The sequence below is a fragment of the Lampris incognitus genome, chromosome 2 (assembly GCF_029633865.1).
Source record: "Lampris incognitus isolate fLamInc1 chromosome 2, fLamInc1.hap2, whole genome shotgun sequence".
Lineage (NCBI taxonomy): Eukaryota > Metazoa > Chordata > Actinopteri > Lampriformes > Lampridae > Lampris > Lampris incognitus.
In genome coordinates this window covers 115,234,856-115,261,047 of record NC_079212.1, presented here as the reverse complement: position 1 = coordinate 115,261,047, position 26,192 = coordinate 115,234,856, and the positions used below count along the sequence as shown (strand labels likewise).

The window sequence follows — 26,192 nt, the reverse complement described above, 5'->3', positions numbered from 1 at the left end:
TAAACAAGAAAGGGTTCAGAGCCGATCCTTGATGTAATCCCACCTCCACCTTGAACCCATCCGTCACTCCTACAGCACACCTCACCATTATCACACTGCCCTCATACATATCCTGCATCATACTTACATACTTCTTTACCATTCTCGACTTCCTAATACAATACCACACCTCCTCTCTTGGCACCCTGTCATATGCTTTCTCTAAATCCACAAAAACACAATGTAACTCCTTCTGGCCTTCTCTATACTTCTCAATCAACATTCTCAAAGCAAACAACACATCTGTGGTGCTCTTTCGTGGCATGAAACCATACTGCTGCTCACTAATCATCACCTCTCCTCTTAACCTAGCTTCTATTACTCTTTCCCATATCTCCATGCTGTGGCTGATCAATTTTATACCTCTGTAGTTGCTACAGTTCTGCACATCACCCCAGTATGCTTCTTCTCCACTCCTCAGGCATCCTCTCACTTTCCAAGATTGTGTTAAACAATCTAGTTAAAAACTCCACTGCCATCTCTCCTAAACACCTCCATGCCTCTACAGGTATGTCAGGTATGTAATATTCGGATATCCTGTGGAATTTCTAATGGTGCTCCACTTTGGTCGGGGGCGAAGTGTGTATGATGAAAACAACCTACCTCATTATACCACCAGCTGAACGCAACACTGACTTTTGGCTTGATAGATGCATAGACCTGTGTGCATTTCTCTGTAACCTCATCCCCCATTTGTGTGAAACTTCAGGAGCCAGAATTCATCAGATGATGAAATGTTTCTCTAATCTTCTGGTGTACCATTTTTCAGGTGAATTGGCCTTACTAAATTGTTCCTAGATGTGATTGTCTTGGCCCTGTGATGGACTGGCGGTCTGTCCAGGGTGTCTCGCTGCCTGCCGCCCAATCACTGCTGGGATAGGCTCCAGCATCCCGCGACCTGAATTCGGATAAGCGGCTTGTATAATGGATGGATGGATGGATGGATGGAAGAGGAACTCTGTGAGGTCTTTGAGTGCCTTACCCTATTCATATCAAGGTGCAATGAGTTATGCTTTACCTTGATTGTTTTGACATTGTGCTGACTGTAATCTATTGCTTTGCATGTTTTGTGAGCAATGAGCATTTTCAACTATTGACATGCCAGTAGCTGAAATCCCCTTTGGATGATCGATCATACTACATACACAAGGGACTCATTTGAGTGTAAAAACAACACACTTCACACACTCAAACGAGTGTGCCCAGCACCCATCATTATACCCCATTCAAAGGCACTTCAGTTGTTGTTGTTTTTTTGCCCATTTTCTTTCAGCTCTTTTTCAACTCACATCCATGTCTTCTCTTTCTAAAGCTGTAAAAATCCTCTTTTAATCTGGTTCATCCCCTTCATCTACACAAGTTAAAGAGACACAAAATGGCAATTAGGGATCATAAAGCAGATTTCACCTGGTCTGTCTATTTCACAGAAAGCGCGGGTATTTTTTGACGTCTCTCACTCTGTGCACATACAAAAGCTCAAGAGCACAGCACAAACTTGAACAAAGTGTCTTTATCCCTTATATCAGTAGGTCAAGCGGAGCTGACAGTTTAATGATGCAAAAAAAAAAAATTTTTTTTGAATGAATAGGGCATGGTAATGGCATTATTTGTGCTTTCCTCAACTGTCTGTGAGTTCATAATTTTCCAGTAGGAGCAGCATTGGAAGGCTGAATTGGTTTGTGCTTATAACCACTTACCTGCAGAAAAGCAGACAAGGCAGGGAGCGCCTTGCCATTTAATTAACTTTTTTCCAAAATCAAATTTTTATGAGTTTGTTCATGTCTCAGTGACCTTATGAATAAAGAACAGAAGGGTGTGTGTGTGTGTGTGTGTGTGTTCGGATGCATATGTAATTAATAGTTCCAATGTTTCATCACATTGAGAAAAGACTGAAAACAAGAATGAGACATTGGCACTGAAATACAAGAAGAACCGAAAGGAAAGGAAGATAATCTCAGTTCCTTCCCAAAAATAAAAAATCTGTTTCTTTGGTTCACCATTTCTCTTGTTAACACATGTTCCTCTTCTGCTGAGCCCAGAGGGACAAAATGAGATAGGAAATTAGCAAAGAGGATGAGAAGCAAAATGGAAGATGGCTAAAGAAAACAAGAAATGGACCACGTGATAGTCAGACACATAGACAGGAAGAAAGACAGACAGACAGATGTTTGTCAGATACTCTTCGACCAGCCCCAGGCCAAACTGAGTATGAGCCAGTCAAACAGTGACTCAGACACTAGGTCCTATTTCTCCCTGCTGGAAGCCTACCATTACCTACTACACACACACACACACACACACACACACACACACACACACACACACACACACACACACACACACACACACACACACACACACTTGTCTATAATCAAAATAATCTGTTATACAACAGCAAGCTAATCCATTTGGCTGAACTGAAAATGGACAGCTTTGGCAGCACCTATCAATACAATGCACACACTATTTTAAAGTGCTCTTTAACGCTTGTTTAATTTTTTTTTTTTTTGCATTGTAATGGTTCTTCAGAATCTTCAGTGTCATTGAAAAGCTTGACTAAAACATTATTTCCCTTTGAACCAAAAAGCCGTGGAACTTGACATGCAATCGCAGATATAAACATATGTATGCAAACACATTTTTTCATGCCATTTACACCCTCAATCACACCCCTACTGTGCACACTTGTGTACGTAACTCTCCCCCCTACATGCAGACACACACACACACACACACATTCCTGTCAACGCACACATGCAATCACACACACCAAATCTCAAAGACCAGATATGCTAATGTGTGTGGGTGTGTGTGTGTGTGTGTGTGTGGGGTCAGGTGTGCGGCGGAAGTGACCGATGGCTCTCAGTACTTTGTGCTGCTGATGATCACAGACGGTGTCATCTCAGACATGGCCCAGACCAAGGAGGCCGTGGTCAATGTGAGTAGACACACCAAATCAGAACAGATACAACTCTAAACCCTGCCATTACCCTCCCTGTGTTTGTTTATTTACAAACAATTGTAAGAAAGTATGGCTTAAAAACTTCCTGTATATTCCTGTATACTTTCCCCACAGGCATCTGCTTTGCCCTTGTCTATTATCATAGTGGGAGTAGGCCCTGCTGAGTTTGACGGTGAGTGTCTGTGTTTTTGTGTGTGTATGTGTGCGTGTGTGTGTGTGTCTGAGTGAGTGTGTCTCTGTATGTGTAAGCATGCACACCCTGATCCATCAATCAAAGATGAAATCCCTTTAGAATGACTGGGAGTGAGAAGGTGTTACAACCCAGCCCGATCCCCCTCAGAGCATCTAGCAGAGATAGAAACAGGTAAATCCTCCATATCTCCCCCCGTCCATTATAACTGCATTACTGTTATCAAGGATGAACCCTTATAATCATCCTTCGTAGTGGAGAGAGTTGAGAGTTTGCTGTGAAATACAGTACATTGGGAAGGGTGAGATTGCACCCAAACTTAAGGGTTGACTTTTTCTTTTAGAATCGGTACTGTTGAGGACAGTAGTTTTTGGATCCTATTCCTGTCTTAGTTTAGTAGAAGTTTCATATTTAATTCCTATTAAAGAGAGAGAGTGAGAGAAGCCATTTTCTACCATGCTTGTGATGACAACGGCACAAGAAGCAGTGCCTTGATGAGAGACAGAGACAGCAAGAGAGAAAGAGAATCAATTATCTTTATTAAACTGCTCTTTCTAAAGATGACTTAATATCAATACACTAACTACTAATTTGGCTTGCAGAGCATAATAATAGCCAGGGGTGGCTTTAGTGATTTGGAGGCCCTTCTCCATTATGCTTAATGCAATCATAACTAGTGAACAAATACTATTTGGAGGGAGCTCTTTTAAGTTAACAAAGCCACAGAACTAAAGGACAGAGCCAAATGAGAATTCTAACTGTTCTAACTGAAGATCTTCAGATGATCTTCAGTCAGAAGAAGACAATATGACAAGAAAAAGATTATAAGTGTAAAATCCTTAATTCTTTCAAGTCAAAAGTATATAGTACATGCTTTTTGATAAAGCGTTTGAACATCCACTATTCTCTAGGGCAGGTGTTCTCAAATTTATTGCTCAAATGTTCACATCTGAACAAGAATCTGAATCTGTATCTGAATGTGAAGCATACATTCTAAAAAAAAGCGCTTTGAGTGGTCGGTAGACTAGAAAAGCACTATATAAAACGCAGTTCATTTACCATCTGATTTTTATTCAAGGTCATGGCTGCCATGAGGCTTGCCCCAGTACCTGCTCCGCTGCTTTGTCTTGCGCTTTTGTCTGTGGTATATGTCAGGAAAGCATTATGACTACAGAAATACAGCTGCGAGGAGTTGCTGTACATCAGGAGGACTACATTTGGCAATTTGGGACTATCTGCCAACATTCCAGCAGATATGCTGGTTGTGAACACATTGGATCACCACCCTGGGGAAATACACCTAGCACAGGGAGACAGAGAGCTGGGTGCTCTCCAGGTTCAGGAGATGGCCCTATCAGCCCCCACTATCGGCACTGATCTTATCTAACTTGTGATCCCTCAAAAATGAACTTCTGTTTTTAATATAAACTGACAGAGACTACAGAGACAGCTCAGCCTTATGCTTTACCAAGACATGGCTGGATCCATTGGTCCCTGATCGGACAGTAAACCCCTCTGGCTTCACTATCTTCAGAGCCGACAGGTCACTCAATCTATGCCGCAAATCAAAAGGTGGAGTTATTTGTCTCATGGTCAGTCAGCGCAGTTGAAACAACTCAACAATCCTGCATTGCTACTGCTCTCCTGATCTTGAATTCCTTAGTTTGAAATGCAGACCATATTACCTCCTGAGAGAATTCGCTTCAATTGTATTTGTTGGCGTTTATGTTCCATCACAAACTAATGCTAATCCAGCTATTAGCGCACTCACAACATATCTCCTCTATTGACAACTATAACTTTGTCACCATACGAACCTGTGCCTTGAACTCCCCAACTACAACCAACAAGTCACTTGCGATAGCAGAGAAAAGAAAACATTGGATCACTGCTACATCTCAATTCCGGATTCTTACTGTACATTCCCGAGGGCTCCACTGGGAACGTCCAACCGCGCTGTTTTACTCCTCATACTAAAATACAGACAAAAGCTTAAATCCATTAAGAAAACATTCAAATTTGTCAGGTCCTGGTTCATAGATGCCATTGAAATGCTTTGACGGTGCTTCAAATACACTAATTGGAATATAGTATTTAGCGCAGCTTGCGACTCCCTTGATGAACTTACTGACACAGTGATGTCATACATCAAGTTGTGCGAGAAACTGTGCATTCCTACCAAAACGGTGACAATCTGTGGCAATAAAAAAATCCCGGTACTCCAAAAAATTACACCTCCTATGCAAAGAAAAGAACTGGGCATACAAAGATGGAGACAGGAATCAATACAGAACAGCCGAATATAACTTGTGTGCCGCAGTAAGAAAAGCAAAGTCCACCTATGCAACGAAATTGGAACAACAATTCTCATCCGGTAACTCCAGATCAATATAGAAAAAACTTGAGGACATGACAGATTACAAAAAAATGCCCCTGCTCCCTTCCAGATAATGACCCAAACCTCCCAGATAAATTAAATTAGTTTTATGCAAGGTTTGCAAAACACATTCCACCAGCCATCCCCCCTACTCCCACTCCAATGCCATCCTTCTGCATCCAGGAGGATAAGGTGAGAGCTACATTCAAGAAGCTGAACATCAGGAAAGCAACAGGGCCAGATGGGATCAGTCCTGCTTTGCTGGGCCACTGTGCAGCTCAATTAGCCCCAGTATTTACCACCATATTTAACCACTCTCTAAGCTTCTGCAGTCCCACAGTGCTTCAAACTCTACCATCATTCCTGTCCCAAAGTTATCAAAGACCACCTGCCTCAGTGACTTTAGACCAGTTACCCTATCATCTGTGGCCATAATGGCATTTGAGTGCGTCATTCTGTCATACTTGAAATCCTACATCTCCCTAATGATGAATCCATATCAATTTACCAGTCAAGCCAACCGGTCTGTTGAGGATGCAGTTAGCATAGCACTCCACCATTCCCTGCAACTCCTGGAATTACCAAACACCTACAAAGGCATCCTGTTCATAAACTTTAGTTTCACCTTTAACTCCATCAACTCACTCAACCTCTTTGCCATACTTTTGGATATGAACATTGACCCAGCCATAGACCACTAGATTTGGAGCTTCCTGTGGAACAGGCCACAGAGGTTGAAGGTGGACAACACTGGTGGACAGACAGAAGGTTGACAACACTGGGCAACAAAGATTTTGCTTCCTGAACACTTTTGATTGTATTTTATGGATTTTGGGCTGCTGATCACAAGAATCACCTTAAAATGTTCCTATCACACCGTCCGCGGTGGCGTAGCGGTCTAAGCATCGGCTTGGTGTCGATGCAGTTGCCCACTGGGGACTGGGGTTCGCGCCCCGGTCTCGTCAGATCCGACTATGGCCGGACTCGGTGAAGCAGCAATCATTGGCAACGCTGTCTTCGGGAGGGGGGCGGAGTCGGCTTGTGTTCGTCATGTGAATGCGTCTCTGTGTGTGTCGGAAAAACAGTGGTTCGGCTTGGATTCGCCTTGTCACGAAAGTGGGGAGGCGCTTTCCTTCGAGACTGCCGGCCGGAGAGATGCAGTTGGCGAACGCATGCAATACAAGGGTGGGTGTTTGAATTAAAATAGGGATCAATTGGCCACTAAATTGGGAGAAAAAAGGGAAAAATCAGAAATAAATTTATTAAAAAAAAAAAAATGTTCCTATCACATACCGTTTTGTAGAAATAACCTATTTTTGTGATTTCCCATCATATTTTAAGTCTACTTGTATATTGCCCACAAAGAAAGCTGTTTTGGTCAGTCCAAGCATGCCTGGGCATGCGTGCACTCAGTTTAGGTGCTATGCAAATGTTGTCTTAAGTATGCCTGAGCATGCTTAGTCAGGTTAGATGCTGGTAGACAGGCTATAAAAGCTGCTCACATATACAGATGCTGTTTGGACACATGTTGGTGCACATATTCTTCAGGGAATAGCATAGTGAGTATACTTAACAATAGGATTTATTGTCTTCAGGAAGATTTAATACAGCAGAAAAGTCTCATCAATGTTGCAACCGTTGCGATACATTCTGTTACATCTGTGGCGAGTGTACGCTTAAGGCTCAAAGACGCACCATGACTGTACTTATTAAGAAAGCCTATGAGCTCTACTTTGGAAGTAAAATTGGTGACCAAGAGAAATCCTGGGCTCCTCCCGTTTGTTGTGCAACATGTGCAGTCAACCTGAGAGATTGGCTCAGAGGTATTTGGAAGTCAATGCCATTTGCAGTCCCAATGATATGGTGAGAACAGAGGGATCATGTGATGAACTGTTACTTCTGTCTGACCAATGTATCTGGCTTCTCTACTAAAAATAAGAAATCTATTGAATACCCCAATCTGCCTTCAGCCATGAGACCAGTGCCACATGATGAGAGTTTGCCAGTACCAAAGCCACCAGAGACATGGAGCCTAATTGAGGCAGATGAAGTTGCCACAATGCATGAACCAGATGTGGAAAATGACACTGATCCAGATGTTGAACTCTTTATGCATGGTTATCCTCATCTGATAACACAGCCAGAATCAAATGACCTGGTCAGGGATTTAGATTTGTCAAAAGCTAAAGCAGAACTACCTGGCTCAAGATTGCAAGGATGGGGTTTGCTGTCACCAAGTACAAACATTTTTATCTTTCAGAACTGTCAAGAACATTTGACAAACTTCTTTACGCAGGTTGACAACCTCTGTATCTGCACTGATGGATTGTTCATGGCTTTGGGTTGTGTGCGTGACCCACAACAATGGTGGCTTTTTATAGAATTGTCAAAGTTAAGCCTGAAAGCTGTCCTGTTACACAATAGCGATGTCCACCCTTCAGTACCCACTGGCTATGCAGTACACATGAAAGAAACCCACAATAACATGGAACTGTTGTTGAAACATACAGCAAAACAATTATGACTGGAAGTCATAATTACTGGCACTGCTACTAGGAATGCAGCTTGTATACACAAAGTACTGTTGTTTCCTGTGTGAATGGGATAGCCGTGCTAAAGAGTCACATTACATTAAAAAGAACTGGCCGCCCTGTAAGCATGTCATTCCAGGGCAGAAAAGTGTGGCACATAAACCACTTGTCGACCCAACAAAGATATTTCTGCCTCCTCTTCATATAAAACTCGGATTGATGAAACATTTGATGACAGCAATAAACTAAGAAGGTGATGGATTTCTCTACTTGAGACAGATGTTTCCAAGAATAACTGATGCCAAGATTAAGGAAGGCATTTTTGTTGGTCCACAAATCAGACAAGTCATCAATGACAGAGAGTTAGAAGATCTGCTAGTGGGGCCAAAGAAAATAGCATGGAAGACATTTAAGGATGTTGTTGTGAATTTTCTTGGCAACTAAAGCGCACCAAACTACACTGAGCCACTTGACAACATGCTTAAAGCATACAAAACCATGAAGTGCAACATGCAATTGAAAATTAATTTTCTGCACTCACACTTTGGACTTCTTCCCTGCTGATCTTGGTGCAGTCAGTGATGAACATGGTGGAAGGTTTCACCAGGACATAGAAAAGAGGTATCAGGTCAACTGGAATCCATCAGTGCTGGCCGACTATTGTTGTACACTGACACGAGAGAGGCACCAGATGCTAAGTGCAAATGAAAATCAGCTGCAAAACATTTTAAGCTCAGTTGAACTAACACAATGTGTTAGCATCATTATGTGATTAAACATGTTAAATTCAGTAAAAGTTATTTTAATGTTTCTCCAAATTCCAATCCTTTTTTTTTTTATGAAGCAAAATGTTTGAAAAAAATTGTTGTTCAGTGTAACCAGCCTCACACCCTCTACCAGTACAGAAGCTCCTCAGGACTGTGTTCTCGCTTCCTGGCTCTTCTCACTTTACACCACCCACTTTACATCCATGGAGAGTTCTGTGAAAATAATAAAATACACAGAGGACACAACCATTGTAGGCCTCATCTCTAACACAGTACCACACTGAAGTAGACCAAGCTGTCACTTGGTGCACAAACATGACCTGCTTAATAGAGCCAAAACCCAAGAACACATTATTGACTTCCGATGCTGAATCTCAAAATACCCATACAAATAGATTGAGGTCCCATCATCACCACCGACTCCTTTAAATTCCACAGAACATATATCAGCAATAACCTGAAGTGGAAATCTAACACTGAACACATCAATGCAAAAGCTCAACAATAACTTTACTTCCTTAGGCAGCTTAAAAAATACCAGATGAAACATCAACTCCTCATGTTTTTCTACTCAGCCATCATTGACTCCATCATCACATCTTCTATTACAGTATTGTACGGTGGCACAGACAGTCAAACATGGAAATAGCTACAGTGAATTGTCAACAAGGCATCCAAAATCATAGGCAACCCAATCCCCTCAGTTGAGTCTCTATAAATTCACCAGACTGTAAAGTGAGCAAAGAAGATCATCTCCGACCCCTCACATCCTGCTCATCACCTCTTCCAGCGCCTTCCCTCAGGGAGGTGCTACAGGTCACTGTCCACTAAGACTAAATGCTTCAAAACTTTCCCCGCCTATCTACTACTACTACTTTCGGCTGCTCCCATTAGGGGTCGCCACAGCGGATCATCCATTTCCATTTCTTCCTGTCTTCTGCATCTTCCTCTGTCAACCAGTCACCAGCGGCATGTCTTCCCTCACCACATCCATAAACCTCCTCTTTGGCCCTCCTCTTTTCCTCTTCCCTGGCAGCTCCATATTCAGCATCCTTTTCCCAATATACCCAGCATCTCTCCTCCACACATGTCCAAGCCATCTCAATCTCGCCTCTCTTAATTTGTCTCCAAACCGTCCAACTTGAGCGGTCCCTCTAATATAATCATTCCTAATCCTGTCCTTCTTCGTCACTCCCTGTAAAAATCTTAGCATCTTTAACTCTGCCACCTCCAGCTCGTGTCTTTTTTTCCAAAGACACGACAGCTAAAACAAAATACAGCATCTGCATTAACTGAATACATTAGCCACTTCCTTGTTATTTTCTCCCCCTTTTTCATTGTTATCTTGTACCTTTTGTAAACCGTCTTGGGGTTGTGTCTGTATTTGTTGGGAACTTGATATCCCTTATTTGTTTGGGGCCTTTTTTTTTTTACAATTTCAATTCTCTCCTTATCTGTCAATTTATCTGGCCACAATGCAGGGTCTTCACTAATGATCGCAGTGTCACTCACCGATTTGCTGCTCTCGCTGGTGCTGCCCAGGTCGCTGTGTGATGGTGATGGTGCTGGATGCTGAACTGGAGCATTTCGAGCAGGTGTCTGGTTTATGGTGGGCTGCTGCTTACTGTCAGTGTCGCCTCTGACACTTTCCTCCCACACTATAGCTGGTTCACTGCAACTAGCAGCAGAGGGAGTATTGCTAGAAGTTGTTGGTGTGGTGGGTGCACAACAAGCTGAGGCAGCAGTAAGGCTGCTAAAGTTAGCTAGCTCAGCTTCTTCAACTAACATTACACCTGTTGTAACATCAGCTACAAACAAACCCTTAAAAGACTGTAGAAAAATGTGAACGACAATGGAAGGTCAACAAGTCCGAAATAGCATATAACACCCTCAAAAACCAAATGCTGATTTACCAGAAAGCAGTTAAGGATGCAAGATCAGCATACTTCTCTGAATTGATATCAAGAAATAACCACAATCCTAAAGTTCTCTTTAGGGTAATTGATTCTGTTATAAATGGTCCCTTCACTTCTCTTTTTGAACTTAATGTTGGGCTGTCCGAAAAATTTCTCACTCATGTTGCAAATAAGGTGGAGAATATCAGGTCCCAAATCCAGCCTGGCCCTTGCATTCTTTCCATTCCCCATGTTAATTCTGCCTCTTTTACCCATTTAGACCAATTAAATTTTCAGTGTTAGAGAGTACAGTCTCCAATATGAACTCCTCCTCTTGCATCTTAGACAGCATCCCCACTAAGCTGCTCAAGGAGGTATTTTCCACTGTTGGTTAGTGTATTTTATTGTATTTTACTGTATTTTAAAGCACCTGATATTTTATTCTTATTTTGCACTAGATCTTAGATCCATGGATGTACATCGGGTGGGCGTTATGTGTTCTGTGTTTTTTTTCTTATGTTATGCTTTGACTTTATTGTTCTGTCATGAGCACACTGAGGTAAATTCCGAACAACAATGTTGTATGGCAATAAAATATTGAATCTTCAATCTTTTTTTTTTCTCCCCAATTGTATCCGGCCAATTACCTCACTCTTTCGAGCCATCCTGGTCGCTACTCCACCCCTTCTGCCGATCCGGGGAGGGCTGCAGACTACCACATGCTTCCTCTGATACATGTGGAGTCACCAGCCACTTCTCTTCACCTGACAGTGAGACATTTCCCCAGGGGGATGTAGCACGTGGGAGTATCACGCTGCCCCCTCCCCACTGAACAGGCACCCCGACTGGCCAGAGGAGGCGCTAGTGCAGCGACCAGGACACATATCTACATCTGGCTTCCCACCCGCAGACACGGCTAATTGTGTCTGTAGGGACACCCAACCAAGCCGAAGGTAACACAGGGATTCAAACCGGCGATCCCCATGTTGGTAGGCAATGGAATAGACTGCTACGCTACCTGGGTACCCCTTAATTTTGAATCTTGATTAAGATTACTATACAATTCAAATTACACTGTATATATACACACACACTAAAATATTGTGTTTCATAAAAGATGATAGCTGATAAATAGTCACTGTTGAGACAGGTGGTGCTCGAGAAAAGGAGCTCGGAAAATGACATCCATCGCTCCTCAATCCTGTCAACATGACAGTTTGATAAGAGGATGATAAGACCTGGCATGCAGAATTAGTCTCCTCAAGTAGTCAAGCATAATTTAAATGCACGGATAACTCCACAAAGGTTCATTAGCAAAGTATTTGAATTAAACTCACGAGCTGGGGGGGGGGGCAAGAAATTATTCAAGCCAAAAGACAGGAGAACTCTCTGTGGGACCTATTACTCAGTAAACAGGGCAATGCCCAGGGTCAGGGGTGAACGCTTCAGGATACACCATTGGCCATATTATTTTGTGTGTGTGTGTGTGTGTGTGTGTGTATGTGTGGTGTGTGTGTGTGTGTGTGTGTGTGTGTGTGTGTGTGCATGCAAGATCTTATACACAGGGTGTGTGACAGAAAGAGAAATTAGCAGTGAAACAGTGGAAAACAGAGTGCATGGTGAACTAAAAGCAAAAATAGTTGAGGGACCTGTGAAATGCTGGCAGAGATGTTCTGTGTTTAGTAAATGCACATTGCGTTTCACTGGGTTCTTCCTCTGTGGATGTTTAAGGAGGCTGACAGGTTTATGTGACAACTGGAAGGATTTTAGGCTTAAGGGGAAAGGATTGAAACAGGAATTCAGCTTTACTACTGTCTTCAATCTTCTTTAATACATCCTTTCTTTTGTCCTTTACCACCTCCAATCAAGGATTTATAGAATACACTGCAAAAAAGGACAAGCTTGTCAGGGGATTTTATCTTGCTTCAAGTCTTGTATGCATATACTAGTAAAACATTCTTACCCAACTGGAAGATATTATTGCTCGTTTCAAGAAAGTGCCCTTGATAGTAGGACTTAAATTGAGTTTCTTGTTTTAAGTTCTGTATTCCCATTTAGTAAAAAATTCCTTATGAGAAGTCTTACAGTCATGAAATAAATGTGCTTTTTTGAAACAAGCAATAGTGTCTGCCACTGGGGTAAGAAAATTTTACCAGCAATATCTTGGAATTAAACATTTTGAGACTCAAAACAAGACAGCAGTTCACTCCCTAAACTCCACACCAAACGTGGGGCAAAACTGTGTTGGATGATGATTTCAAATGTTGGAGGCAGTAAAGGCTTGCTTTAGCGATCCTCCGACATGAAGACAGCCTCAGAGGTGGATGCATCACTTCCAGCACAGGGGTATATATAATATGCCCCCCTCTTGTGTTTCCAAATGAAAACACATTTGATTCAAATGTTTCCTACCCTCCCATTGGTTGCTGTCACCGCAACTAGGAGCGTGGTGCGTGGCAACATAACATTTATTCGCTGGTTTTTTTCTTTGTTGTACAGCCGACTTGGCAGCTGATGAGTGTGCGACACACAAAACAGGCTTGTACTGTTATGTATTAAAGTTTTTTTCCTACGTCTATCTTAATATATATATATATATATATATATATATATATATATATATATATATATGCATCCATCCATTTTCCAAATTGTTTATCCTGCTCTCAGGGTTGCGGGGATGCTGGAGCCTATTCCGGCAGTCATTGGGCGGCAGGTGGGGAGACACCCTGGACAGGCCACCAGACTATCACACAGGGCCGACATACACACAAACACCCACACACATTCATACCTAGGGACAATTTAGTATGGCCGATTCACCTGACTTACATGTCTTTGGACTGTGGGAGGAAACCGGAGCCCCCGGAGGAAACCCACGCTGACACGGGGAGAACATGCAAACTCCACACAGGACGACCCGGGACGAGCCCCAAGGTTGGACTACACCGGGGCTCTAACCACTGCGCCACCGTGCGGCCTATAATATATACACACACACACACACACACACACACACACACACACACACACACACACACATATATATATATATAGCGTTTTTTTTCCTGAAACCGTCAATGGTGTTGTGAGTGCTCAACTAATGAGGAGCGGAATATCAACACGGATACAAGAAAAAAAGATTTTAATACATTGCAGTACAGGACTGTTTCATGCATCTTGCACTCGTCAGCTGCTAATGTGTTTTCACAAAGAATCATACAGTTTGCACTGCCCAGCGTCACGCCCCTAATTTCGGTTGGACAGCAACCAATGAGATGAGGAAACATTCAAACTATAACAACCAATGGGGTAGGTACTTATGATGCACAGCAACCAATGGAGGGGTAGAAAACATTACAACCAATGGGACTGGGGTTTGATTTTGAAAAGCATTTAGGACAGGGCACTGTTGAAATGACGTACATTAAAAATATAACAAGGTAATTTATGTGAATTATATATTGGGATGGTGTTGGGGCACAGTTGGAAGGACAGGCAGTTAAAATATTAAAAAGAATATTTAAAAAACTCTAATAAATGTCATATGTGTATCATCTAATGGGGGGGATAATAAAGACATTTTACCTGTAGTAAATTCAATTGATTGGACATGATTTGGAAAGGCACACACCTGTCTATATAAGGTCCCACTGTTGAAAGTGCATGTCAGAGCAGAAACCAAGCCATGAAGTCAAAGGAATTGTCTGTGGACCTCCGAGACAGGATTGTATCGAGGCACAGATCTGGGGAAGGGTACAAAAAAATTTCTACAGCTTTGAAGGTCCCGAAGAGCACAGTGGTCTCCATCATTTGTAAATGGAAGAAGTTTGGATCCACCTGGACTCTTCCTAGAGCTGGCCCCCCAGCCAAACTGAGCAATCGGGGGAGAAGGGCCTTGGTCAGGGAGGTGACCAAGAACCCGATGGTCACTCTGACAGAGCTCCAGCGTTTCTCTGTGGAGATGGGAGAACCTTCCAGAAGGAAAACCATCTCTGCAGCACTCCACCAATCAGGCCTTTATGGTAGAGTGGCCAGACGGAAGCCTCTGCTCAGTAAAAGGCACATGACAGCCCGCTTGGAGTTTGCCAGAAAGCACCTAAAGGACTCTCAGACCATGAGAAACAAGATTCTCTGGTCTGATGAAACCAAGAGTGAACTCTTTGGCCTGAATGCCAAATGTCACATCTGGAGGAAACCAGGCACCTCTCATCACCTTGCTAATACCATCCCTACAGTGAAGCATGGTGGTGACAGCATCATGCTGTGGGGATGTTTTTCAGCGGCAGGAACTAGGAGACTAGTCAGGATCGAGGGAAAGATGAATGGAGCAAAGTACAGAGATACTTGATGAAAACCTGCTCCAGAGCGCTCAGGACCTCAGACTGGGATGAAGGTTTACCTTTCAACATGACGACGACCCTAAGCACACAGCCAAGACAACGAAGGAGTGGCTTTGGGACAAGTCCGTGAATGTCCTTGAGTGGCCCAGCCAGAGCCCAAACTTGAACCCCACTGAACATCTCTGGAAAGACCTGAAAATAGCTGTGCAGCGACGCTCCCCATCTAACCTTACAGAGCTCGAGAAGATCTGCAGGGAAGAATGGGAGAAATACCCCAAATATAGGTGTGCCAAGCTTGTAGCTTCATACCCAAGAAGACTTGAGGCTGTAATCGCTGCCAAGGGTGCCTCAACCAAGTACTGAGTAAAGGGTGTGAATACTTATGTACATGCAATATTTCAGTTTTTTATTTTTAATAAATTTGCAAAAATTTCTACAAAACCTTTTTCACTTTGTCATTATGGGGTATTGTATGTAGACTGATGAGGAAAAAAAAGGAATTTAATCCATTTTGGAATAAGGCTGTAACATAACAAAATGTGGGGAAAGTGAAGGGGTGTGAATACTTTCCAGATGCACTGTACATGAAAGAAATTACAATAAATTGTTCCTGTTCATCGTCTCTCTGATTTGACTCATTTCCTCGCATTTCTTCTTCTCTCTTTCCCTCAGGCTCATTTATTGTTTTTTTCTCATCTCTCATTGTATCGCTCTCTACCTGTTTTATTATATATAGAGAGAGGTTATAGAGAAGTTGGAATGATGGAAGATAAAGAGGATGACATGTAACATTAGATTTGAAGCCATTATAATTCATAATAGATGCTGTGTGTTTTAGCATCTCTTCCTATTTCTTTTTTTTTCTTTTTTTTTAAGGATTCTTAAAGGATAGTCTAATTCCATGATATGTTTTCCTCTACGAAACTACGTAGCAGGCTGATGGGGATGACACTGGGTTTCTTTGGTGTATTCTCTGGTGGGATTTGATCACAAGCTAGCAGCGGCGCATATGATTTCAGAAGCAGGGAACAACTTGATATCTGGGCAAAGGAGCCCTTCAGCTCATCCCCATTGTGTCATCACTTCTCCATGTAACTCTTGTTAAGGTGTATTCTCTACACTATGTGGCCCACCGTGTGTCTGCATGTGTAAGCGTGTTTATGTTTGTGTGTGTTTCATGCACATGACCGTATGCACACATTTGGAAGGAGGGCTTGAATGAAAGTCAGACATTTATGTGCATTTCTTTGCGCCTAGGAGTGGGGAAAGTGTGCATATGTGGGTATGCGCACTATCCCCACTCTCCTAAGTATAAATAGAAAATTATGGCTATTTTTATATCTACTTCTATTGTTGTTTTATCATTTTATTCTGCAGATTATGTTGTCTGTATCGACCTGTCATTTATACCTTTTCAACCTTTTTTGACTAATTGCCTGATTTTATGTGTTTTATCTGTTGTATGTTTATTGTAGTGCACTTTGAACACTTAGAACTACATTTTATGTATAAGGCATTATTATTATTGTTATTATTTATTATATGCACACATCACCTCACAGCAAGAAAATTCTGGGTTTGAGTCCCGGGGTAATCCAACCTTGGGGGTCATCCTGGGTCGTCCTCTGTGTGGAATTTGCATGTTCTCCCCGTGTCTGCGTGGGTTTCCTCTGGGTGCTCCGGTTTCCTCCCACTGTCCAAAGACATGCAGGTCAGGTGAATTGGCCGTACTAAATTGTCCCTAGGTGTGTGTGTGTGTGTGTGTGTGTGTGTGTGTGTGTGTGTGTGTGTGTGTGTGTGTGTGTGTGTGTGTGTGTGTGTGTGTTTGTGTGTGGGCCCTGTGATGGACTGGCGACCTGACCAGGGTGTCTCCCCGCCTGCCACCCAGTGACTACTGGGACAAGCTCCAGCATCACGTGACCTGAATTTGGATAAGCGGCTTTGATAATGGATGGATGGATGGATATGCACACATACCAGGATTTACCCAGGACACATGATCCACACACCTTTCCCTCACATCTTTTATTTTTTTGATTTTTGACTTACTGACTTTTATTGATTCCTCTCTGCCTCACTCCTGGCCTCCCCTTGCTCTGTCTTTTACTGATTTTTCTGTCTGCTCCCTTTGCAACCTGTGCCAGATCTCTCTTGTTTTGTTTTTTTTCATTTCTTGATTTATCCCCTGCTCCTCTTCTCCTCTCATCCCAGGTGTGCCCTCCCTCCATCTGTCATCTCTTTTTGTCATGCAGAAAAGCCCCATCTCTCCTGTCTCAGCATGGTCAGCCATCATCCTGCTTTTCCTTGCCTTTCCTCTTTCCTTTCCTTTCCTTTCCTTTCCTTTCCTTTTCTTTTCTTTTACTTATCTTCAGATCTTAGTTTTGAAAAAGGAAGAAATTTAACTCTTGTCGGAAAACAAATTGAAACAGCCACAAGTTTTTTTGTCTCCCCCTCAGCTAATCTGCTTTAATTTTATCTGTTGACAGGAAAATGTGAAGTACTCCAGAACAACACATAACTTTCTCCCCATACCCGTGTATGAGCGAAAGTGTCCCTTCTTCTCTCTTTATGAGAGCTGATATATCAGTTTGCCTGGTGTGCTCCGTCCCATCCGGAGACTAGCTGAGAATGGATGTGATACAGAAGAGACATTAACATGCAGTCTATAGCTAAAGTAGCAGTCAACTTGGCCTGAACCCTTTGTTACTTCCTGTACAGAGCTGAATGACTTTGCCAACAGCTGTGTCTCCCCTCATCTCCTCTCTTGTCTTGGTTTGGAACATTAGATGGAGGTAAAATAACCCCAGGCTTTAGGGGTATGTAATGGAAATGGTTTTGAGCCGTGAATATGTAAAGGAGTGCGTTTTATGTTGGCCTATATTTTCAGAGTCCATCTTTTGTGCCTTAAACAGGTTATGTACGTAAATCATATCTCTACCTAACAGTGCTGCCGTCAACATCAAGTTAAATGATTAATTTGTCCACAGCCATGGAGGAGCTAGATGGAGATGAGGTCCGAGTATCATCAAGGGGACGTTTTGCTGAAAGAGACATTGTCCAGGTAAATACCTTGTATTCCTACTTTCTGTTCTCCTTTCCATAACCCACATACTGTCTCATAGTAAAGCCAGTATATTGTAATTTAGCATTACCGGAACCATTTTATGGCTGCATTTCCCCAGTTCTCTAAGCTGACTCGCACATACAAACTCCATATACTGAACTGAATCCTGCACTTTGACAGCAGAGAGTCAGAGGTAGTTTTCTATGGCGCTTGTTACTTAATAGTTAGTGCAAGCTGTTCCATGACATTCGCAAATGGTTTTAAGCTTTGGTGAAAAAATTAGGCTGGTTAGCACGGTCACCTCACAGCAAGAAGGTCCTGGGTTCGAAAACCAGGGTTGTCCATTCTTGGGGGTCATCCTGGAGCGTCCTGTGTGTGGAGTTTGCATGTTCTCCCCTGTTTCTGCATGGATTTCCTCCGGGTACTCAAATTTTCTCCCACAGTCCAAAGACATGCAGGTCAGGTGACTCGGCCATACTAAATTATCCCTAGGTCTGAATTATGTGAAGATGTGTGTGTGTGTGTGTGTGTGTGTGTGTGTGTGTGTGTGTGTATGTGTGTGTGTGTGTGTGTGTGTGTGTGTGTGAAAGCCCTGTGCTGGACTGGCGGGCCTGTCTAGGGTGTCTCCCTGCCTGCTCCCCAATGACTGCTGGGACAGGCTCCAGCATCCCCGCAACCCTGATTGGAATAAGCGGCTTAGATAATGGATGGATGGATGGATGAGTTGCCACCATATATTCAAAAACATGACTTTTACTGCATTGTCACTGGTTTCCCGTGTTCACACATACAGCTTCTCTCCAGAAGATTTTCTGAGGGCATTCCGGAGAGCTTACTCCTGTTAAAGCATCTTATACCATGGTCACAGAGAATACTCATTTCTGATTGGCTGGAGGGTGTGCGTTAAACTGTATAATGCACACGTAGTTTGGCTAAAGTTTAATCACAGTTCTAAATTAATGCGCTGGCAACAGATTTGCTGTGTAACCATAGCAAGACGCTGATTCAGTAGCAAGCACGTGAACACTCAAAGTTAGCTTAGCAGCTAATTTTTACTTCATAACCTTATAATTCTGAGTCCAAAACGTTAAACAAAAATTACTAATGGGTCTGTTTGATTTAGGTTTACCAGCTATCAGCATTGATGGCAGACAAATAAACAGACAGAAAGACAGACAGACAGAGTTAGCACTAACAACTGTCAATAGTATGTCAGTGCTTGTTCTTTGGCACACTTACATCAAACAGATGCATTATTAATGTTATTGTTGTAACTTCACGGAGGACCAAGGCCAGCTTGGCATGCTTTATGAGGTTTTTAACGTGTAGATGTCAGCAAACTCATTAATATAGCCTAGGATTAAGTTGTTCTTTGACCCTTTGGGCTCTAGTTTCCAGACGGTGCAAGGCTGGCAGTAGCGTTAATGCAGATGTAGCGACAATTCTGCTGGGTGCAAGGTGGTTTTTCTCTCACCTGGGCACAATTGCGTATTTCCGGGCTCACCACTACATCGCTTGCACCGAAATAGCCATAGGGGCACAGTAGAGGGTGTGTCAGCCAAAATCAGGTGGCGCAGTGCTAGTTTGGTGTCAAATAAAACCAGATATTATGCATGCATCTCTGCCTGGTCAGACCATGTCTTAGCGCAGACGCAGGTATTGTGTGGTAGTTTCCAGGCTTTAGGCGAAGGTGCGCTAAGCATAGGCTTATCCAAAATCACACAGGCCACTTTTGTAAATGTTATGTTGGCCTATTTTGTGAATAATTTAACTAATGGCTACTGTCCTAAACCTTTTTAATCACAAAACAAAATATCTGCATGTACATATATCATTGTCTTCCACCATAAAACAGTCAATGTGCATCATTATGCATGGAAAACAACAAGGAGTTCAATATTTCAATTAACCTAATTTAACCTGAAAGAATGAGCAGATTGCCTAGGCTAATTGATCTGTGATAACAACTATCATATTACATTGGAATTGATGTTAAAGTCCGTTGTATGCACACTTGGCGATTCTGCACCTCCCAATCAAGGACATCAGTTTCCTCCTGGGAGAAGCTTTTCTGCCTTAACTAGTCTGTATTTTTACCGTCCATTACAAAATTAGTAGTTCGCCATGACAGAGAGCACACTGCTTTTAAAGAGAATGAGAGGAGCTAATCTGATTGGCCGTAATTGAAGACAGCCCCCACCACTCCTACTGATAATTTATTCCTTCTAATCCAACTCTTTTAAAACTGCACCTCCATTGTCCGATTACTGCCAGTGTAGTATGTCCCAAAATTAGCAAAAAAAAAAAAAAAAGTAATGGCCACACATTAGATCAACTTTTAGCACCAGCGCCTTCAACTAAGCTATGACCCAGAAACTAGAGCCCTTTATGTGATTTACCAGGAAATTTTACGCCTTTTGTGCCAACTATCATCATTTCGGAAAATTTACAGAAATGTTACTAGGTCTTCAATTAGCAAATTTCCAGTACAACTACTATGGAATATCAACTCCAGCTCGTATTTGCTCATGACCCTGACTTACAAAATTACTGTGAAGTTTACAGGTTAGGCTGCATGTGTGAAAGGGACTTCTGTGCATTTTAATTTGTTCACATTTTAGTCAACATATTTCAAAATACCCTCTTCGTCTTGAGAAAGGCCAGTGGACCAAAAGGTTCACCAAAATAAGTAAATTGTAGATCTGGGTGGACTCACTTACATATACTCCTTTTTTCTCCCTTTTCATCTAGTTTGTTCCTTTCCGAGACTATATTGACCGGTCAGGGAACCAGGTCCTAAGCATGGCCAGGCTGGCTAAAGATGTCCTAGCTGAGATCCCTGACCAGTTGTTGTCTTTCATGAAGAGCCGGGGGATTGAACCCAGGCCTGCCCTGCCCGCCACTTCTGAGTCCTCCACCGAGGCCACCACCACCTCAACCACCGCCCCTGCCCACAAGGGACGCAACATGCATGCCTGAGATGAGGGCAGCAGACTGGAGCAATAAGCACAAGGATTCAAATAGGAGTTCTGTGTGTGTGTGTGTGTGTGTGTGTGTGTGTGTGTGTGTGTGTGTGTGTGTGTGTGTGTGTGTGTGTGTGTGTGTGTGTGTGTGTGTGTTTGTGTGTGCGTAAGTGCGTGCATGTGTGTGTGTGTGTGTGTGTGTGTGTGTGTGTGTGTGTGTGTGTGTGTGTGTGTATGTGTGAGAGTTAGGGTTAAGGGATGTGTTGAAGAAAATCAGTGTCTGAGTTAGGTCATCAAAGACGAATGGGTTTACACATGAACGCCTCACTGGGACAGAAGGACAAAACCTGAAGAGACTACAGTAAAAGAGGTTCATGGTGATTCCTACAGTAAGCTCTTCATTAAAAAGCTCTTGCATAGGAACTCATTTTTCCCAATATTTGCAATGCTGAGCTCTGTTGTCATTTCATACCTGATGTAATGACTGTATCTGTCTGAAGGCTTCAAATGGAAAGTGACCATTAAGGGGAGTATCGCACCCCAAGTCATCGACCTCATGCATGTTAAACAATGGACAAGAGGCATCAAGGAGTTGGACTTTTGCCCCCACAGCAATGGCACTGACTATTGCATGCAACCACCGCATGCAGTATATAACATTCATGGCACCCAAGTTGAGTGTGTGTGTTGTGACTCCATTCTGTTCAATTTGATTTCCACGCCAATGTCCTTGCCCATGGTGATAAGAGTTTCTCTTGTACAGTGTAATAAATAGAAAAGTAGCCAGTCACAGTTTCTATCAACTCAAAGAAAGCCAACGACAGAGGCTTATTTCCTTTTCTGTTTGGTTCTTTCTCAGGGTACTTAAGAGGCTTGGCTTGACAGTAAAAACGGAGACCTGAAAATAGAGGAAGGCAAAAATGAAATGCTGCCACGGTTTTGCCAGCCCACACTGTATATTGTGGGATATGTGAGCCACAAGACATGCTTTTTTTTCTGCATCCAAAATTGTGCTCTGTATTGCTGTATTGAAGAGTATTGATCATGAAATTCAAATGGTGTTTGAAATGGACGTTTAGAAGTGGAGCATCAGGAAGTTGCAAATAACATCACCGAAGTGCAGCTATTGCAAGCACCTCCCAAACACATGTATATGTGTTTTCAGGAAATACAAGGACATGAAATTGGTTTTGAGATGGAGCACAAACTGAAATTTCCCTTGCCCTAGCATGTCCATTTTCTGTAGATGCCATACAATTTAACCAAATCATAGTGCGCAGATTATAATAGCCTGAGCAGCAAGGCTGAACGTAACCATCTCCGTGTATTCTGCGATTCTTTTGAAGTTATTCTCGTCTCTTCTGCATTTTTACTTTCTTAGCTTGGGACATCATTTGGAATTAATCATTCACGAGGTGGGTGGTCAATGGTGGCAAACCTGCCTCCCTTTCTCAAAGTCTCTGGAGCATCTACCTGTTTACAGTGAGAATAGCTGGTCACTGCACATTTCAAAGACAAGAAGTTTGCACTTCACATGTAGCAGCAAGGGGGTAAAAGTGTCAGGGTCACCTTCCTATTCTCCACTTTCACTGGCAGGGAGACGCCAAGAGAAAATGGGAGTAGGAGTGGCATATATTTCTCTCTGAAGTTATTGTCCCCTGCAACTCGGTCTCTTTTTGAAGGCTCTGCAATGTGCTGCTTTTCTCTTGCAAATGTATGCAGTTTTCCCTCTTCAGTTCTGATCCGATGTCCACGATATGGTTACATATTTTCTGCTGTTGTACGCCTGGACTCATAAGCTACGGTATGAACCGCTGCACTTGCAATGCATGTAAAACTTTTTTAGACATGTCTTTTTTTACTCAGTGATTTATTTTGTTGTGCCTTTGTTTGTGAGCTGCAGTTATTGGAGCAAGGTGAGCTGTTTTTTAACAGAAGCCTTGTACTGGACTTTACAGGTTCTGCTCTCCCTTATGATCCCTGTCCCTTTCTCTGTCTCAAACCCACTACGACAGACATAAATAGTGCAACTGAGTTGACACGTTTGCCTCCGAGCTTCAAGGCTTTTTTTTTTAAGCATGGGGTAAAAATGGCGACATCTTCCCTGCGAAAATCCCCATACAGCATGTACATTCTTGATAGGCAGAAGCTTTGTTACACCAACTAATTTGGCCCGTCCACATCACACATCCAGCTCAGTGCTCAAACTCATAACATGCCATAAGGGACAATTATCAAGTGGCGAATGTGTCTACATATTGTACCAGAAAGGATATGGACACGTGGCCTTATATTTGTCTTATCTCAGTATGATAGGGAGGATTCTATTTTTCTATGAAAACACAATGTAAGGACACACGTGTCATTTTGCATGCATAATTAGCTGATATGCTGCCAGTGGTTGTACGTGTCACAAAAATATCCTTATTCTGATTTCAACGTGACTTCAACATTCCTAAATGTGTGACTTGTGTGCTGTGCTGGGTTTTTTCAAAGAAAACATGTCATTTTAATGTTCTTTATTGTGTACGGTATACTTGAATGAACTGCCAAGAGAATAATCCCAAATATATAGGAGATATGTGAAAAGTAGGGTAGATTATAATCACACAAGGTGTATGGAACATGGTGCATGCATGTGTATTGCGATAACTTACAACAACCTCAAGTCAGATGACTTGGTGAATACAGTATTTTGGTATGAAGCATGTCAAGCTTCATATGCAGTGTGTATTAGTTGATAATATCAATGACAATGGACAGTTACTATTGCTCTGCTCACTACCCTTCCCATTCTGATGTGTTCTGTGAAAGCTTACATGTGGGTTAAGTGTAAGCATATCTCAACTGATGTACAGACTACTTTGTGAAGAATCGCTGTTCATTTTGTTTTTCTCTGAAACTATAAATAAGTGTTATTTTGTATCTAACTGTGTCCGTCACAATTGATTGAATAAGAGCGTCTCTGTTTTATAGCACTTGCTTAGGAATAAAATAAAGATGCTATTTAAGGATCATCTCCGGCCCAAGGTTTGTGGTTTCTGCATTGTTTGGAACAGTGGGCTATTGGGCTGTTATGGGCTACTGCCTCTTCTCCTTGTTTCGCTGTTACAAAACAGCAACTTAACATTGGATTATGTTCAAGTGTCTGATTTATTTCACTGAAACTATTCTGCCAGAGAGCCCCTGCAAAACACCACAATTTAAATGCGATACCACGGTAAAATATGTTAAATACGTCTCCAAGCTGCAGTTGTAGTGCAGACCATGTTAATTTATACAAACTGTTCCACAATACGTGATAGTGCTACTGTAGTGACCTACTCGCAGGTTACATATTCACCATGCGGAGCAGAGACGGTCCCTTTAAGACAGTGGGAGGGGTTAGGGGATTGTGGCTGAAATTTTGGGATTGAAAACTTCACTTAAAATTAGTTGGAGGAAATAAACGAGCCCCACCGCTGTGTGGTCGAAAGTAGAAGAGGCCTCGTCTCCTTTCTTTCATCCTCCACATTGGTGACCCCGACGTGAGCCATGGCGAACGAAGCTACCAGTGCAGCGGCAGTGGCTAACGCCGTCTAGCTCAAACTGCCCGACTTCTGGGAAACGGCTGCGGCAGCATGATTCGCTCACATCGCAGCCCAGTTCGCTATTAGGAATACCACCGTGGATGAGACCAAGTACCACTACGTCGTGGCGGCACTCGGAACATCTACAGCGTCATGGATATTGGGCCTGCTGCAAGCCCCGCCGCCCGTGGATAAGTACGGTATGATTAAAAGACACTTGCTGCAGGCTTTGGAGCTAGCAGAGGTGGAGCGGGCGGACTGGTTGTTTTCGCCGCGAGGCTGGGGAGACGGCAAGCCATCGGAGCTAATGGACAAGATGCTGAGTATGCTGGGTTCGTGCGACCCCGTCTTCCTTTTCGGCCAGCTGTTCCTCCGTCAGCTCCCCTCGCACGTCCGTGCTGCCTTGGCCAGCTCCAAGTTGTCCACCACCAGCAACTTTTGGGAGTTGGCCGCGGAGGCTGACAGGATTTTTCTGGCCAGCCGACAGCGGTGTGCGGCCGCTCTGCTGCCTGCCCGCGCTCTTCCACCACCGCCGGTTGAGGCTGCGGGCGTCGCCGCGACAGCAGTTTCTCGTCGGCAGCAGGACTCAGGGGGACTGTGCTTCTACCATGCTAGGGTTGGAGCCAAAGCCAAGCAAGACCGTGCACCATGCACTTTCAGCAGGGCGGTAAAAGCCAGGGCCGGCGCTCAATAGTAGCGCTAAGCGTTGGCCAGGAAGGCAGGCTGCTGTTTATTCAGGACACCATCTCCGGCCGGCGGTTCGTAGTTGATTCGGGCGCACAGCGGAGCATACTGCCTGCGACACCAGTGGACGTGATGGCCGGCGGATTCGGCCCCTCCATGGATGCTGCCAACGGCACCCCCATCCGCACCTATGGCACGAGGTATGTGGAGGTCGGCGGTTCGGCTGAGACTTTGATGGCGAAGGTGTCCATTCCCCTCCTGGGTGCGGATTTCTTGCGCGCTTATGGGCTGTTGGTAGATGTTAAAAACCGCCGCTTGGTTGACGCCGTCTCCTTCTGCTCCTACGCATGTACGCTGGGGGAGGCGGGTCCCATCGGCTTGTCCAACATGCTTACCACCTGGGATGAATTTCAGCGTTTGCTCGCTGAGTTTCCAGACCTCACAACGCCCATTTTCTCGTCAGCAGTCACCAAGCACGGAGTGGAACACTACATCACCACCACGGGCCCCCAAGTCTACGCCTGTGCACGGCGCCTCGACCCAGTCAAGCTCGCCATCGCCAGGGAACAGTTGGCCAACATGGAGCGCCTCGGCATCGTGCGACGCTCCCACAGCCCGTGGGCCTCCCCCTGCATATGGTCACGAAGGCTAACGGCGGCTGGCGCCCATGAGGTGATTACCGCCGCCTCAACAACGCCACGACGCCGGACCGCTACCCCTTCCCGCACATCCAGGACTTTCTCCGTGTACTTGGCGGGGCGGTCATCTTCTCCAAGGTGAACCTGGTGCGCGGATACCACCAGGTGCC

At 43.6% G+C, this 26,192-nt stretch overlaps 1 protein-coding gene across 1 annotated transcript in view; it reads left to right on the top strand.

Annotated features, from left to right (window-relative positions):
• The window catches only part of LOC130131577 (copine-9-like), a 208,637-nt gene extending 187,490 nt beyond the window's left edge, over positions 1-21,147 (top strand). Inside the window, exons 20-23 of the mRNA XM_056301330.1 lie at positions 2,875-2,977; positions 3,116-3,173; positions 18,092-18,165; positions 20,920-21,147. Of these exons, the coding sequence (XP_056157305.1) occupies positions 2,875-2,977; positions 3,116-3,173; positions 18,092-18,165; positions 20,920-21,147 (463 nt within the window). The remainder of the gene's footprint in view (positions 1-2,874; positions 2,978-3,115; positions 3,174-18,091; positions 18,166-20,919) is intronic.
• The last annotated feature ends 5,045 nt before the right edge of the window (positions 21,148-26,192 follow it).